The 15,898-nt window shown below is 51.9% G+C and overlaps 1 protein-coding gene across 1 annotated transcript in view; it reads left to right on the top strand.

The window, feature by feature from the left end:
- The first annotated feature begins 2,189 nt into the window (after positions 1 to 2,189).
- Positions 2,190 to 15,898, top strand: part of OTOG (otogelin) — an 82,019-nt gene continuing 68,310 nt past the window's right edge. Inside the window, exons 1-15 of the mRNA XM_068988828.1 lie at positions 2,190 to 2,286; positions 2,721 to 2,781; positions 2,947 to 3,007; positions 5,781 to 5,856; positions 6,763 to 6,855; positions 7,023 to 7,177; positions 9,651 to 9,769; positions 11,217 to 11,422; positions 12,256 to 12,386; positions 12,652 to 12,758; positions 13,158 to 13,267; positions 13,659 to 13,787; positions 14,650 to 14,758; positions 15,024 to 15,070; positions 15,553 to 15,698. Coding sequence (XP_068844929.1) covers positions 2,190 to 2,286; positions 2,721 to 2,781; positions 2,947 to 3,007; positions 5,781 to 5,856; positions 6,763 to 6,855; positions 7,023 to 7,177; positions 9,651 to 9,769; positions 11,217 to 11,422; positions 12,256 to 12,386; positions 12,652 to 12,758; positions 13,158 to 13,267; positions 13,659 to 13,787; positions 14,650 to 14,758; positions 15,024 to 15,070; positions 15,553 to 15,698 — 1,647 coding nt within the window. The remainder of the gene's footprint in view (positions 2,287 to 2,720; positions 2,782 to 2,946; positions 3,008 to 5,780; positions 5,857 to 6,762; positions 6,856 to 7,022; positions 7,178 to 9,650; positions 9,770 to 11,216; positions 11,423 to 12,255; positions 12,387 to 12,651; positions 12,759 to 13,157; positions 13,268 to 13,658; positions 13,788 to 14,649; positions 14,759 to 15,023; positions 15,071 to 15,552; positions 15,699 to 15,898) is intronic.

The following is a 15,898-nucleotide window of genomic DNA, read 5'->3' as shown; positions in this document are numbered from 1 at the left end:
CAACACCACAGTTCAAAAGCATCAATTCTTCAGCACTCAGCCTTCTTCACAGTCCAACTCTCACATCCATACATGACCACAGGAAAAACCATAGCCTTGACTAGATGGACCTTAGTTGGCAAAGTAATGTCTCTGCTTTTGAATATACTGTCTAGGTTGGTCATAACTTTTCTTCCAAGAAGTAAGCGTCTTTTAATTTCATGGCTGCAGTCACCATCTGCAGTGAGTTTGGAGCCCAAAAAAATAAAGTCTGACACTGTCTCTACTGTTTCCCCATCTATTTCCCATGAAGTGATGGGACCAGATGCCATGATCTTCGTTTTCTGAATGTTGAGCTTTAAGCCAACTTTTTCACTCTCCTCTTTCACCTTAATCAAGAGGCTTTTTAGCTCCTCTTCACTTTCTGCCATAAGGATGGTGTCATCTGCATATCTGAGGTTTTTGATATTTCTCCCGGCAATCTTGATTCCAGCTTGTGTTTCTTCCAGTCCAGCATTTCTCATGATATACTCTGCGTATAAGTTAAATAAGCAGGGTGACAACATACAGTCTTGACATACTCCTTTTCCTGTTTGGAACCAGTCTGTTCTTCCCTGTCCAATTCAAACTGTTGCTTCCTGAGCTGCATATAGATTTCTCAAGAGGCAGGTGAGGTGGTCTGGTATTCCCATCTCTTTCAGAATTTTCCACAGTTTATTGTGATCCACACAGTCAAAGGCTTTGGCATAGTCAACAAAGCAGAAATAGATGTTTTTCTGGAACTCTCTTGCTTTTTCCATGATCCAGCGGATGTTGGCAATTTGATCTCTGGTTCCTCTGCCTTTTCTAAAACCAGCTTGAACATCAGGGAGTTCACGGTTCACGTATTGCTGAAGCCTGGCTTGGAGAATTTTGAGCATGACTTTACTAGCGTGTGAGATGAGTGAATACAAAGGTTAAAGTAAAGGAAACAGATTCAGTACGGAGTCAGATTTGTCCTTCCCTACTACACCATGGATGTTCCTTTTCAAGCTTTCTCTAAGACAATCTCGCTTTCACCCATTCCTTAACTGGTGTTCTTTAAGGTTCCGTCCTTGGCTTTTTCCTCTTCAAGGGCTTTTTCCTAAGCCCATGGCTTCAAATACGCTGTGTGGAGATAGCTATCCATGCTTTATTTACCACTGTATTTCCAGAACAGTGTGTGGCGAGGAGTAGATGCTCAATAGACTTGTTGACAGGATGAATGAATAAAGGCATCCCAGATATACACCTCTGCCCAGGGGCCTATGAAGGCTGACACTATCATCATCACCATCTACAAGGCCTGGCATCTGGTTGGTGTTCTAACACTTAGTTGGCCAAGTGAAAGATGCAAAGTTTCCCAAGGCTCTCAGGCCCACATTTCTATCATTCCAAAATTTTTCCTGGGCAAAGTGTATCTTATTCACAAAACTAAAGTTGTTTTTGTCAAACTCAGGCCTCGATGGGACCAATAATATCTCAGTGTAAGGCATTTCTGTTAGTCAACATATCCTGAACTGGGGCCTGAGCTAGTGCTGGACACACAGAGGACTAAGGCATGATTCAACTCCTAGAGGTTGCATCCCTAGCTCAAAACTAGGGGTAGAGTGTGGTCTTGGGGACCCAGAAGGCTGTAGTGGGAAATGGTGTAAGCACAGGCTAGGACTCTGCAGGCCTGAGCCATGGTTCTGCCACTGACCACTGAGTTGCACCTCCTGGGACCTCAGGAGTGCATAGGACCAGACTTATACCAGCATCTTGGGTCTCCAAGAACCCAGTAAAGGGCTTCCAGAACCCAGGTTCCTGAGCCAGGGATCTCTGAGGAGCAAGGGATTATTGGAAGCTGCACAGATGCCTGCCTCCTTGCTCCCCCAAGGGACTCAGCGCTGAGTGTGATCTGAATTCAACCTCCCTCGGGGAAAGGCAGCCACAGGCCAAGAAGAACAAAGGCGGCCACGCCCCAGCCCCCCAACACCCGTCAGGCTCCTAAATTAGGGTAATAAGTTGGGCGGTCCTGTCTCTCTAGCTCTGGGCGGAGGCAAGTGCCTGGGAGGCGGAGCCAAGGGTATCCTGGGGCAAGAGAGCAAGAGGCCCGGCGGCTTCCAACCAGTGAAGTGTGACTCTACCTTCGCCGGAGAGGCACTCGGACTCGGTCCTGCGCTCAGGCTTCCCAGTCCCCGCGCGCCCCTATGGGGGCCCCGGCGCCAGCGTTCTGCCTGCTCCTAGCTTGCGTCTGGCTGCCCTGGGGTGAGCCAGCAGGGGAGTTTCTGCCACTGCAGTCTCTCGGTGAGAAAGGTGTGGACTGGGGAGGCCCGGAACCTGGGAGAACGTTTAGAGGGACAGACTTGGGCCAGCTCGAGAGAGGGGAAAGAAAGAAGGTTTGAGGGAAGGCAGGGGGACAGCCAGGGAGTGGGTCCAAGGAGCGGGACCGCAGAAGGAAGGAAAGGCCTGCCGCAGTCAGGGGAATGGCTCTCAAACTGGGCAGCGTGGAAGAGATCCAAGGAGGGGGAACCAGAGAGAACCGGGGCACAGGATAAGGAGGAGGGAGACCCTTGTTGGAAAAGAGTCCCCAGGGAGGGGGATAAAGGATTTGAGAAGGCTGCAGGGAGAGAGAATGGGGGTGATGCCAGGTATGAGAGAGGTTTCCCAGCAGGTGGGGAACGGGGTGAGAAGGGGTGGGAGGCATAACTTGAGTGGAGAGTAATCCCCCTACCCGCTAGCCGCAGCACCCACACCCCGGGGCAATGCAGAGCTGCAGCCTGAGCCAGCCCAGGATCCCAGGTGAGTAGGCAAGAACTGGTAGCTACCCTGCTCACTGGTTCCATCTTCATTCCTGGTATGGGTGACCTCAGGGGTTAGCACAGGGGATGGGATGGGCCGGGGGGTGGTAGGGGGGCATGGCCCGCTCTTCTCCCTTCACCCACACCAGGCTTGTTTCTCACCTAGCCACAGCCATCAGGAGGCAGTCCTTGCCATAGGGGATGCTGCCACGGTGATGGAAGGCCAGGTAAGGGGAGGCCTGGGGAACAGGGCGCTTCACTGGGCAGGGGCTTATTTCTGTCTGGTTTGAGGCTGTCTGGGAGCTTTGTAGGTGGCAGGAAGTATGTTTCTACAGTTATTCAAAAGGGAACCAACAAGATTCTTGGTATGTGTCTGAAGAATGCAAATTCATAGGATATTTCTACTTCCACTTTCCTAATCTCTTGGGGCACTACAGCCAACTTTTGTTTATTTATAAATTGTGTTTTAGAGGAAGAGGGCACAGAGTCGCCATTGGGAGACAGCTGAGCTCTTTCCTTTCCTGGGTGAAAGCGGGAAGATGAGGGTTTGGGAGAGTGGAGTTCTCTGTTCCCTGCCTGGCCTAAACCCTGTCAGAGGTCCCTCTTCATCCCCTGAGCAGTGCCCCAGCAATGATGCTTTGAGGGGAGAGACAAAACTGGGTCACCTGGTGGGGCCTGCAAGGAAGGGTTGGTTGAGAAGCAGAGCCATCCTCTAAGTCCTGACCATTCCCTGTTGCTCACCTTCCCCAGGTCCTCTGTGCTTTATTACTTTTTTTTTTTGATTGAAGGATGATTTTCTGTCATACATCAGATCCTCTGTACTTTAGGAAGAGGTGGTGCTTTTCTCTATTTGCCAAACTTTGGTCGGTCTCTGGATCAAGTGACTCAGGTTCCTTTTCTAGTCCTGGCTTGTGTCTGTCTCCTTTCTACAACCACAAACATGATACAAATACAGCCCACCCGATAGCAGGTCTCCCAGAGAATCTTGGGCCTCAGTTCACACACCTTGGCCCTTGGGATCTGCTCTGGGGAGCTCCTTGTGCCAGCAGGATGGAAGCATCTTTTATAATAGAAAACAGTGTGTCCCAAATACCTGCCCTTTTGAAATAGATATGAAGATCCCAAGGAAGGAGGAGGCATGCTTACTTTTGAATGTCTGGATTATGTGGGGGTTTTGTATCTTTTTTTCCCATTTCTCCAGGCCCCAGATTGAACTGAAAGATAATGTCGTCATTCTTTTTATTTAGTTTTTATTTTATTTTTAAAATGTTTTCATCATTCTTTTTATGGATGGGGACACTGAGGCAGGTGGATGGTTTGCCGGGCCCTTAGGGCACAGGCAGATCAAGGTCTTCTAGCTAGCATGTTCTACCGCATCATAAATGCCCCCACTGGACTCCAGGGATCCCTGTATTTTAGTGGGGTAATGATCCTCCTACCCAAGCACTTCATTCCCCTAGAGGGCTTCGTTCCTTGCTGGATTCCAGGGTAGGCCTCCCCTTCTTTTCCTTGGGGAAGCATCCAGACCAGGCAACCCCAGTAGGTTTCTCACATTACTCCTTAGAACAAACAAGGGGTTAGAATGGCCGTCCTTGAAGGCAACTGGAGTTGGAGGAGGCTGGGCAGGAATAAGGCTACTTAAAAAGTGGCCTGTCACTTGGTCCTGTGATTTAACGTATTAATAAAGAAGCACAAATATTACCATTACTCATTTTTATAAAATATTTGATCACTGCATTGCAATATGTTTGATTTCCTTTATAATCTTATGTTTTATTTTATGTATTTAGAAACATCTGTTGCAAGAAGGGGCCCATAATTGTCACTAGATTGTCAGAGGGATTCATGGCATAAAAATGATTAAGAACTCCCCATCTATACTGAAGATGAATCATTTGGAAAGGATTTAAATTCTTCTCCAGAAATGGCCTCGATTCGTTGCAGCACAGGCCAGGCAGGAGGTGGAGAGATACAACCCACAGGAAGGACAAAGAGCTGGGGTTGGGCTCCAGGGACCAAGGGTTCTGAATACTTCTGTGTTTCTAGTTTTTTCTAGACCCTGGGGACTTAGCCCAGGGGTGAGGAGGTGACAGTGAGGGAGAAAATACATGAGACAAACACCCTCAGTGTGGTTCGTGCCTTGTCAGCCCTGTGAGCAAGATCACGTGCACCTGTTCCCTGTACTTGGGCCAGGCTGGGCCCTGAGTCCCAGAAGTTGTACAAATGAGAGGACTTAGGCCCTGAGAGTGAGGATCCTACTGTGCCAAGGGTCCCAGTCCTAGGTGACATTAGACCCTCAGGCTGGAGTGCTGAGAGGGACTGAACACAATGAAATGATGTTCAGTAAAGTCCTGATTTCAGATGTTCATATCTCAAGAGACCATGGGATGGGGTTTCTGGTCTGGAAAACAGGATCTCAGCGGGGCTTTGCCTTTGTCCTCAGATGTGTGGTATCGGGGAGAGTTCTGACTCGGACGAGTTCTGAGAATGGTGGGTTGTGATCCGTGAGGCATTTTTTTGTTGCTAGAGCCCAAAGACTGAGTTGGGGTGGGGGATGTTCCCCTGCCCTGGAATGAGGGGCTGCCTTTGTTTCCCAGCTCTGCCCCATATGGTTTCTGTGGTGAGAAGGTGTTGTGTTTGTTCTCCAGACAAGAGGGTTTCGTGCTGGGCTGTGGCGCATACAAAGGTTTACTAGGGAGGGAGTCGGGGGAGGCCAGGGGACATTGGGGAGGGGGGAGGGGAGGGGGTTGTGTTCAGGCTACAGGCCTCCCCAGCCTGCCAGTGAGATGCCACTCGGGAGGGTGTAAAGGAGGCCTCACGCTACCTGAAAATCCTGCCTCCAGGCTTCTCAGAGTTGGGCTGGGTAACTGGGGCGCCCAGCAGCAGAGGGCCTGCCTCCCTCCAGGTAGTGAACAGGAAGGGCTGTGACCTCCAGAAGCCTGCCATCCCTGAGGTCAGCCCTTGATTGAATTCTTTTCCGTCTCCTCTCTGTAAAAGGAGGAAGCTGAAGTCCTGGACTCCTTGGCTATGTCTTCCTGGGAAAGGCGGCTCCATCGGGCCAAATGTGCACCGTCTTGTAAGTGCCCCTCCTTTCCTGGGGCTCGTGGGAGACCCTTGCCTGCAGAAAGGCCCGTGAGGGAAGCCCGGGGCTTGTCTTGGGGCCTCCTGGGACCTCTTTTCCCTGCAGGGTTCTCTTTCCACCGTCCCCAGCCCCAGCGTCCAGCTCTACTCTGCTTTCTCCTTCCTGCCCGAGGAGTGTCCTGTTCTCACGACCACGCCCTGCGGCTGTCCCCCGTCACACTGTCTGACTCCAGTGAGGCTGAGCTTCTTGTTTAGTGGTGGTTTTCCCCCTGGATCTCACTCTGTGTCTGTAGCCTCTCTCTACTATTTTGTGGCCTCTCCCCTCACCTGGTCTCTGTCTGTGGTCCCTCTTCTCACACTGTGGCTCCCTCCCTCGCCACACGCCACCCTGCTTTGTCCTCTCATCCTCGGCGGCCTTCGTTTTTACTACATTCCAAGGGCGAGGCCCCTCCGCTTCCCTTGGTTTACGCTATGGACTCTTCCCCTAAGCTTATGGAGCAATGAGGAAGAGCAGTCCATGAAAAGCTCTGGGCAGGCTCCTGCTCACCCCTCACGCTCCGTGTTCACAGCTTTGATGCCTTGCCTGGTGGCCAGGAACTTTTAGCTTAGGAAACTGAAGGCCTAGGTGGGGCTGGCCTGGGGCCATTGATACCTACCGAAGGTCAGTACTCAGACTTCACGGCCTATTAGGGAGAGGGTGGGGCAGCTGTCCGAGGCACCCTGCTCCTGCCCCCATCAAAGCCAGCTCCTGAGGAAAGTTGGGGCTCGCTGTGATGGGGATCTGAGTTCCATGTCGCTCTGGGAGAGCGGGGGCCTGGGGTCCCATCGTGACGGAGGTGCTGCGTCAGTGGATTCTGCCATTCTCAGCTTGATGGGGCGATGCCTTGCATCCCTCTTGCAGACTTGTTCTCCTGCTTTAATGGGGGCGAATGTGTGCACCCGGCCTTCTGTGACTGCAGGCGCTTCAATGCTACCGGGCCGCGCTGCCAGATGGGTGAGTCTGGACTCCAGTCCGCCTCTGGGAGGGGCCACAGGTTTAAGAAAATCTGTGGACCTGAGACTCAGGGGTCTGGGCTAGAGGGAGTGGGCACGGAACCCACTAGCCTTGGGCTCAGTGTCCACTGCTGCTGCACAGAGATGCCGTTTTTGTCCCTGGCTCAGTGTACAATGCCGGCCCTGAGAGAGACAGCATCTGCCGGGCGTGGGGACAGCATCACGTGGAGACGTTTGATGGCCTCTACTACTACCTGTCTGGGAAGGGCAGCTACACTCTGGTGGGGCACCATGAACCTGAGGGGCAGATCTTCTCAGTCCAGGTGAGGTGTTCACTGCCCCCTGCCTGTCCGGGAGGGTTCCTCTAGGCCCTGAAGGCTTGGCTGGCCTGGGCTCTGCTCGGCAGAGTTAAAGAGGCTGGCAGTTTCCTTCACCCTCCCAGCTCCTGCCCAGGGCTTCTGCACCTGGAGGCAGCTGAAGGCTCCATGGTTCTCACTCAACCACTCACTTCTGGTTGCCCCTGGCCACTCATTCACTTAGTCTCTCATTCACCAAGTATTTATTAAGTGCATAGTTATACTCTTTTCTTGGCACAAAGCCTGGTGCTGGCCCTGTGGACAACACCGCAGATGTGGTCTCTGTCCTCACGTAACTTACAGTCTAATGGGAAAACAGACATCAAGTCAAGTGAATCATTTCAAGTGTCACTGAGTGCAATAGAGGAGAATGTCAAACGGTTAGAAGAGCATGTGATGGAAACCTAACCTTGCCTATTGGGAAAGATGGTGATCAGGGAGGGCTTCCTGCTGCAGGAAGTGATATTTACGTTGGTATTTGAAGAATGAATTAGAGCTAGACAAGTGAAGGGGTAGGGACAGACAGGAGAACACTCTAGGTCAAAGGAACATTGGATGCTGTGGTATTGAACCTTAGATAAGAAAGTGTGGTGCCACAGAGGAAATGGTAGAGGTCCTGAGTGACTCAGCTTAGGGTGACCTCTTCTAAGAAGACTTTTTGCATGCTCTGACCTCCTGAATGGGCTCAGGGGCTCCTTTCTGTGGAACCAGAGTTCCACACCATTACCCTATCATTGTGTTTATTTTACAAAAATCTGTTTCTGGGTTGGTCTCCTCTTCAGATGTAAGTTTTCTAGGCAGGGATCGTGTCTTTTCCATTGCTGTTCCCAGTACCTGGATTAATGCTCAGTAAAAGCTTGTCTTGTGTATGAACACATGTGAGAGTCACAGTCTCATGGTCAGACAGATTTGATTTTCACATTTACCCTGTGTGTCAAGTGGGCAGTCACCTGTAGGTATAGTCTCTACCTGGAGAAGAGTCTAGCTGGGGAGGCTGCTCTGCTGGAGGGCACCTTGGCCAGCGTGGAGTTAGGCTGAGAGGTTGGGAGATGGGGGAGAGCATGGTGCTCAGTGTCACCCCTCTGCCAGCTGGGTGTGCCCCTTCTGTCTTAGGCATAGCCCTGCCAAGGGACTGTCTGGGGGCCAGGCCCTGGATGGACCGGGAACCCTGACCCTCTTCACCTCAGAGTATCATGGGTATCACACATCATGACTGTATCATTTCATGGTGGCTCAGATGGTAAAAAAAAAATAAAATAAAATAAATCTGCCTGCAATGCATGAGACCCAGGTTTGATTCCTAGGTTGGAAAGACTCCCTGGAGAAGGGAATGGCAACCCACTCCAGTATTCTTGCCTGGCGAATTCCATGGACAGAGGAACCTGGTGGGCTATGGTTCATGGGGTCAAAAAGAGTTGGACATGAATGAGTGACTAACACACAGGCGTTATGATTACCTAGACCAGTGGGGTGCCACACATTCATGAGTTATGAAATGAATAAGTAATAAGTCATAACCAGCATTAAAAAAAAAGACAAAATAGAATATAAATAGAAAATATTATAGGAATGCTTTGCACATTAATAGTGGTGAATATTATTTTGTAAAACTTTTTGTTTTATTTAATTTATATGTGTATATATTTCTCACTATGGGTCATGGTCGCAAAAGTTTGAAAAATATTTAGGCTATGGAATGGCTTTCACAGGTCCTACTTTTAGTTGAAATGGCTCCAGCCTGCCTAACCATGTTTAACAATAATCTAGTGGAAGGTTTGTTCACTCATGGGATGGATTTTCACATTTGGCAGAGATACATTTCAGACTTTTCCCTAAACTCTGCGAGCCCCTGCCTGCTTTCCTTGGGTCCTGTGGCTTTGGAGGTGTAGGTTCTGTCTGAGCGGGGGCAGAGGAGACGCGCATGTGTCAGGCAACTCAGGAGTGATATGTGTGTGTGGGGGACAGCTAAGCCGCCTCTACCAGGGTGGTGGTAGAGTGTGTGTTTATAGTGTGAGCATTGAGAGTGCCCTGTGATGTACCTATTTGAGATGTGTGTTGTGTTCATTATGAGTGTGAGATGGTGTGAGTGTATAACTGGGCCTTCAACCTGATGGGATAAGCTGGGGTGGATAAACAAAAAAGTCCAGAAATAGAGACAGCAGAGTTGGATTGGAATCCTGGCTGTGTGTGTGTTACCCGTGTCACTTCACCTCTCTGAGCACGAGCCACCTCCTCTCTGAGGTGCAGGTAAAGATAGCTCTGATCTCCCTGTGGTGCTGTGGGGCCTGGGAGAGATGACAGAGGACAGGTGCTTGGCATGCAGCGGGCAGGCAGTCCAGCATTGGTGGGAGCTCAACAGGGTGCCTTTGGGCCCATAGCCGAAGCTGGGGGCCAGGTGAGTGGCAGGAGGTTGCACAGTGGCCTCTGAAATCCCCTCCAGGTGCACAATGACCCGCAGTGCGGCTCCTTCCCCTACACCTGCTCCAGGTCGGTCAGCCTCTTCTTTGCGGGCGAGCAGGAGATCCAGCTGGCCAAGGAGGTCACCCGTGGAGGCGTGAGGTAACTCCAACACCTTCTGTCCTGAGCTCCCCTACTCCCTGGCATGGGTGGTGGGAGAAGGCTGAGCATCTGCCCTTCTCGAGTTGTTTTCTAGGGGCAAACAAAATCTCCACCACTATGGCAGAAACATTCTGGCAGGTCAGCTGGGATACAGAAAGACGAGTCCCTCATGATTTTCTGGAACTCTCAGGCCCTGTGGGTTTCCAGACAATGCATTCTCAGGCAATAAGCGAAGTTTCCCAGAGCTGTATAGGCATTATTAACGGGTTTTTGCTTTCACAAGTCAAAGGAAATCTTCCTGAATGTATCCTACATAGTTCAGGCCTCATCAGAGCAGACTTTGAGTACACTTTCACCCTTTTCTGATGGCATGGGGTCATTTGAATGTCACTTACCTTGTTGGGACCTCAGGGATGACTGAGGGACTATTTAAGGGGTGAAGTCCCAGCTTCCTACAACAAAAGTCCCCAGACTGTGGTCCTTTCGGAAATCTTTCTTGCATCTCTTCCTCAGTGGCCTCTCCTTCCTTGGCTGTCCACTGCCACTTCATCTTGCTGTCAGGGGGGCCCTCCTGCACTGACCCTTATCCCTTTCTCATTTCCTGCTTCAGACCTGGAAACCGAGTAACCAAACTTTCTCGTGCTGAGTGCAGAATTGAAGATCCAAAGTGTTTCCCTGTGAATGAAGCCTTGGTAGATGGCTCTTTTGGTTCCAGCTTTGACTGGTTAGACACTCCTTTTGCTTTCTTCCTGATTTTCAGCTGTGTTAATGTTGCCAAATTCCAGATTGGCTAAGAGAGTCTGTGCCAGTAAAACAGGGGAGGATATCAAGATTGCTGGAGCCCTGAACTATTTCCTTCATGTCCTGTTTGTCTTCTCTCTTGGCTTTTCCTTTTTCTCTTCCAACTCCTTTCTGGCTTCCCACCAAAAATATAAGCAAAGTGGATGTCTGTTTATACCATCACTCCTGTCTAGGAAAAGGAACTGGCAATTTCAGTCACTCTAAGATTTATTCCTGCCAGGGAAATTGCAGTTTTATTTTTTAAGTATTATTTTCTGCTTAACTAACTGCCCTTTATTTATTGAAATACCATCAATAAAATATATGTTAATAATTTTTGTATAAAAAGTCGCCACTATTAGTGCTCAAAATCTCATGATTGTCCTCACTGTGATACCAGATATCAAGGGAAATTATAGTTTTGAAAAGCAACTTTAAAACTCTGAAAACCAAGGAACCCCTTTCTAACTATGGACTTCTAAGCACCCAAGAAGTCAGGGGAAAGGAAAATAGGGGCCTGAGACCCTGTGGTGTCGGTGGCCAGGGGCTGAGGCTGATCCTGTGCACATGGTGGGCCCTGCGGGTAGAGGATGGTGGTCCCCTGGTGAAGGGCCTGGGCTGGTGGAGGTGATGTGGATGCCCTGAAGCTCTGGGCTGTATCCTGCAGGCTCCAGCTGCCTCAAGTGATGGGGAACCTGCGTCTACAACAGCTTGCTGGCTATGTCCTCGTGCGGCATCAGTCGGCCTTCACGCTTGCCTGGGATGGCACCTCAGCTGTTTACATTAAAATGAGTCCAGAGTTCCTAGGCTGGACCCATGGGCTGTGTGGGAACAACAATGCCGACCCCCAGGATGACCTGGTGACCAGCTATGGTGAGGCGCAGGCCAGGTGGCCTCCAAAGGGGTTTTGGTCAGGGTGGGGGATAGGCTGGGCTGGGAGGAGTGGGAAGGGACTTGGCACAGAACCTTGGGGTCATGGTATAAGCCTGGGGGGTCAGAGGCCTCTTCCAAGTCTGTTTTAACCTGGTTTCCGCATTTTCCTCTGGACCTCAGTTTCCTCATTTGTAAAATAGCTGTAATGAGAATTTCTACTTAGGTTGTGTGAGGATCTAATGGACACTTGGCCAGGTGATGCTGGCCCTGCAAGGTGTCTTGGGGATGGAGGGGCTGAGGGGACTGCAGGGTGCAGGGGCCAGAGGGAGCCAGGGAGAAAAAAGTTCCAGCTAGAGAGGCAGGAAGTTAAAGTGAAGAGTTTAGACCAAATCATAGCAGCTCTGGCCAGAGAGAAAGTGACACCTGTGAGCAGCCACAGCACACTGAACACTTTACCCGTAGCGTCTTGTGTAGTCCTTGCAATAAATTCACAAGGGGATGGTTTGCCCTGTTCACACGTGGGAACCTCATGCTCAGAGAGGCATGGGAGCTTGTTCAGACTCACACGTTCATTCCCTCTCGATGGCATGGTGCTGCTTTTCTGAGTTTAGAGCGGCAGGGAGCCGCTCCCTGGAACCCTGAGGATCTTGAGCATTCTTGACTATGCTTACCAAACAACTCTTTCAGGAGAATGGCTCTGTAGGGAAATGCAGACTGAGATGGCAGCTCAGGAGGCTGGTTTTTCAATGCCTTGCCTTTCTCTTGGCATCTCTTCGGCTCCACCTGCTTCCCCTCTGGCCCCCACCTGTGGTCATGCTTCTTCTGCCCTACAGGGAAGCTGACGGACGATGTGGCGGAGTTCGTGCACAGCTGGCAGGAGCAGGCTCCCAACCAGCCTCCAGGTCCCACAATCTCCTCCCTGCCCCGCCCCCCATGCCTGCAGCAGAGCCCGGGAACCATGCAGGTGTGGCTCCTTGGCTGACCCCCCTACTCCGGCCCCCTAACCCCAACCCTAGTGTCTGGCTTAGGTTGGTTTCCTGTCTACTTCTTGGATAGTCACTGGCTGCAGGGGACCAAGGTTGTTGGTGTCCACACCCCTTCCGTCTCCTCTCCATCCTCCTCCTTCTCTCCCTTGGGCCCAAGTTGGGGTGCTTCATGGGACTGGTGAAGTCAAAGGGCTGTGTGTGGCCCTGCCAGCCTCCAGCTCTGGCTCCTGGCCCACACCCCAGGGTGTGTATGACCGCTGTGAGGCACTGCTGCGACCTCCCTTTGACACCTGCCATGCCTACGTCAGCCCTCTGCCCTTCATGGCCAGCTGTACCAGCGATCTCTGCCAGTGAGTGGGGACCCAGGAGAGAGGGTGGTACTGGGCTGTGGGGAGACCTCTCCCAGTAGTGGGTGAGGGCTCAGCACATGGGCCACTGAGCTTGATCCCAGGCAGTAACAGATATGCTTCCCAAAGTTCTGAAATGCTTACATACCTGCATGGGTGGGACAGACCATCCTCATTCAATCGAGGCCCAGAAATGGGGCCTGACCACCCCCGGGTGTCATCAGTCAGGGGCAATGCTGAGACGAGAGCCCAGATTTTCTGACCTCCAGTCTAGGGGTCTGTATACCTAGCTGCCTCCCCTGGCTCCCTTTCCCAGCTGTAGAGTCTGAGCCCTGGCAGACTCTATTGGGTGCTGGGGACTGGCTGCAGGTTGAATCTTATATCCTCGGCTTCCCTGCACAGATCATCAGGCGATGAAGCCACCTGGTGCCGGGCACTGGCAGAGTATGCACGGGCATGTGCCCAGGCAGGTCGGCCGCTGCAGGGGTGGAGGAACCAGCTCCGGTCATGCAGTAGGTGCAGCCTGATTGTGGGCAGGGAGGGATACAGACAAGCTCTGTTCTGAGGCTGTGGGTGGCATTCTCAGGCCTCAAGTCAATGTCCTGTCCTGCTGAGAACCACAGTGATCAAGAGTATTAAGCCCTGAGGTTCCATCCCCATGAGACAGATGGGAAAACTGAAGCTCAGAGAGGGAGGGACTGACCTGGGGCCACCGAGTGTGATGAAAGTGACTTTCAGGGTCTCCCAGGTTCTCACTTATTTCCTGGTCACCCAGTGCTCCCACTGGGACCAATAAAGCCCTCCTACCCCCACCCTAGGGCTTGGGTAGGCCCTGGTTGTGTCCTGGCAGAGCTGGGGCCAGAAGGGAGTGGGCAGGCCATACTATGCTGCCTTCTTTCCAAGTGGTGCTCTGCAAGGAGAAGGCCTTTGTCTACAACGAGTGTGTCGCCTGCTGCCCGGCCTCCTGCCAGCCGCGGACTTCCTGTGTGGACAGCGAGATAGCCTGTGTGGACGGCTGCTACTGCCCTGACGGTATGCTAGTGGTTCAGTGGGTGCCCGGCAGCATTTCTCTGGCCTGGCATAGATGAGCGTGAAGCCAGGGGTCAGAGCATGTCTGTTTGTAGAATGAAGGAAGAAAGGAACAAACAATACATGAGCGAGTGAATGAATGGCTTAAGGGAGGTAAGGGTAGGGGCAGAGCCGTAGCTCTTGAAGATTCATCAGGATATTTAATTTCATTGAGACTGAGCTTTTTAAGGTGTGTAGATGGGGACAAGTTATTCATTCATTCACTTATTCATTTATCACACATGTAGTTGTTTAAACTTTCATCCGTGTACTGCTTTTCATGGTGTATAAATCTGCAGCACATCTAATGGTGCAGAACTTGCTTGGTGAGGATGAGATAAAAAAATACAAAGATACAGTTGTTGACTTTAGGAATCTGAGTCTGGTTGCAGTGATGACACTTACACATATAACTCCAGTCTGAGGCATAATATGGTGAGGACCAGCTCAGGAGTTCAGACAAGAAAAGATACAGGAATTCATCTGTAGGGAGAGATTATCAGGGAAGGCTTCCTGGAGGAGGTGGCCCCTTAGCTGATTCTAGATACGGTGACAGGCTTCTGAGAGATGGAGAGGAGAAGCTAGTCAGTATGCACTTTGTGTGGGGTGAGTCGTTCTCAGAGCAAAGGTCTGGAGGTGGGATTATTTGCTCAAAGGGGATTCAGATCTGGCCTGAGCCATGCATTTACACCGGAGAAAGTTTGAAAGTGAGCTGGGTGGTGACAGAGTGTGGATGAGTTGATTTTTATCACAGGCCCTGGAGAGCCATGATAGGTTTGTGAACAGGAGTAGAGGTGAGTTAAGTGGGCCTTTGCTGTCACTCTAGGGCTGATCTTCGAGGATGGGGGCTGTGTGGCACCGGCTGAGTGTCCCTGTGAGTTCCATGGGACCCTGTACCCGACTGGCTCTGTGGTGAAAGAAGACTGCAATTCCTGGTCCGTGTCCACTGCTGGGGAGGGGAACGGTGACCTCTGGGGCTTTCCATCAGGGCTACCCCTCCACGGTCTAGGAGCCTGACCACATGGGGCACTCACTCGGCACCTCTGAGTCATAGATCTCATCAGATCCACTCTGTGGGTGGAATCTCCACCCATTTTAGAGCTGGGAAGACTGAGGGCTGGGAAGGAGCTCTGCAATCCTCTAGCATCTATCCTAGCCCTGAAGGGGTGAGTCCCTACTCCTTTGGTTTCTGTGTTTCAGCACATGCACTGCGGGCAAGTGGGTGTGCAGCACGTCTGTCTGCCCAGGTACGTCTGGCCCCACTTGGACTCTACCCCTTCTCTCAACCCCTCAGCTTTTAGGGCCGGGGAGCTCAGAGGGCTGGGCCTGCTGCTGGAGTGGGGCGCTCACTCAGTTCCATTGGCTCCGCCTGCCCCTCTTTGTGTTCTCAGAACTGCTCAGACTGATGAAGGGTTTTGTTCTGCCCTGTCAGGGAGGGTTTTTCATGGGGTCCCTCCTGAGTGTAGCGGGCTTGGACCGAGACTGGCCTCCATGCTCAGGGCCTGGTCTCCCATCAGAGGGAGAGGAGGGGAGAGCTGCATCTCTCTTCAGACAGACCTGGGGGACTTCTCCCCAGTAACCGGGGCTCTCAAAGGGAGGGCCAGGGCTCCAGGCACCCCCCTAATTCCTGAGGATGAGGTGCCGTCTTCTCTGGGTGCTCAGAGCTGCAGGGCAGAGGCACACCCTGTGGGGCAGCCCCCCAGGTCAGCTGCCTCTCTCTGCCCCTCAGCTGAGTGTTCAGTGACTGGTGACATCCACTTCACGACCTTCGATGGCCGCCGCTACACATTCCCCGCCACGTGTCAGTACATCCTGGCCAAGAGCCGCTCCTCAGGCACCTTCACAGTGACGCTGCAGAACGCCCCATGTGGCCTGGTAAGGGCTGGGACCCCAGGCTCCAGCCAGCCAGCTGCCCCTGACTGCCGCCTCCTAGAGAGGCTGGGGCTTTAGGGCAAGGGCTCAGGTCCTCCCACAGCCCCACCCTGCTGTCTGTTGTTTCTGGGCAGAGCCAGGGAACAGCAGACTGGGTTCTGGCTCCAGAGCATCTGTTGGCTGAGTCACTTCCCTGTCCTGGC

Source organism: Capricornis sumatraensis, chromosome 16, assembly GCF_032405125.1.
Source record: "Capricornis sumatraensis isolate serow.1 chromosome 16, serow.2, whole genome shotgun sequence".
In the NCBI taxonomy this organism is placed as follows: Eukaryota; Metazoa; Chordata; class Mammalia; order Artiodactyla; family Bovidae; genus Capricornis; species Capricornis sumatraensis.
This window is presented reverse-complemented; position numbering and strand designations above follow the sequence as displayed.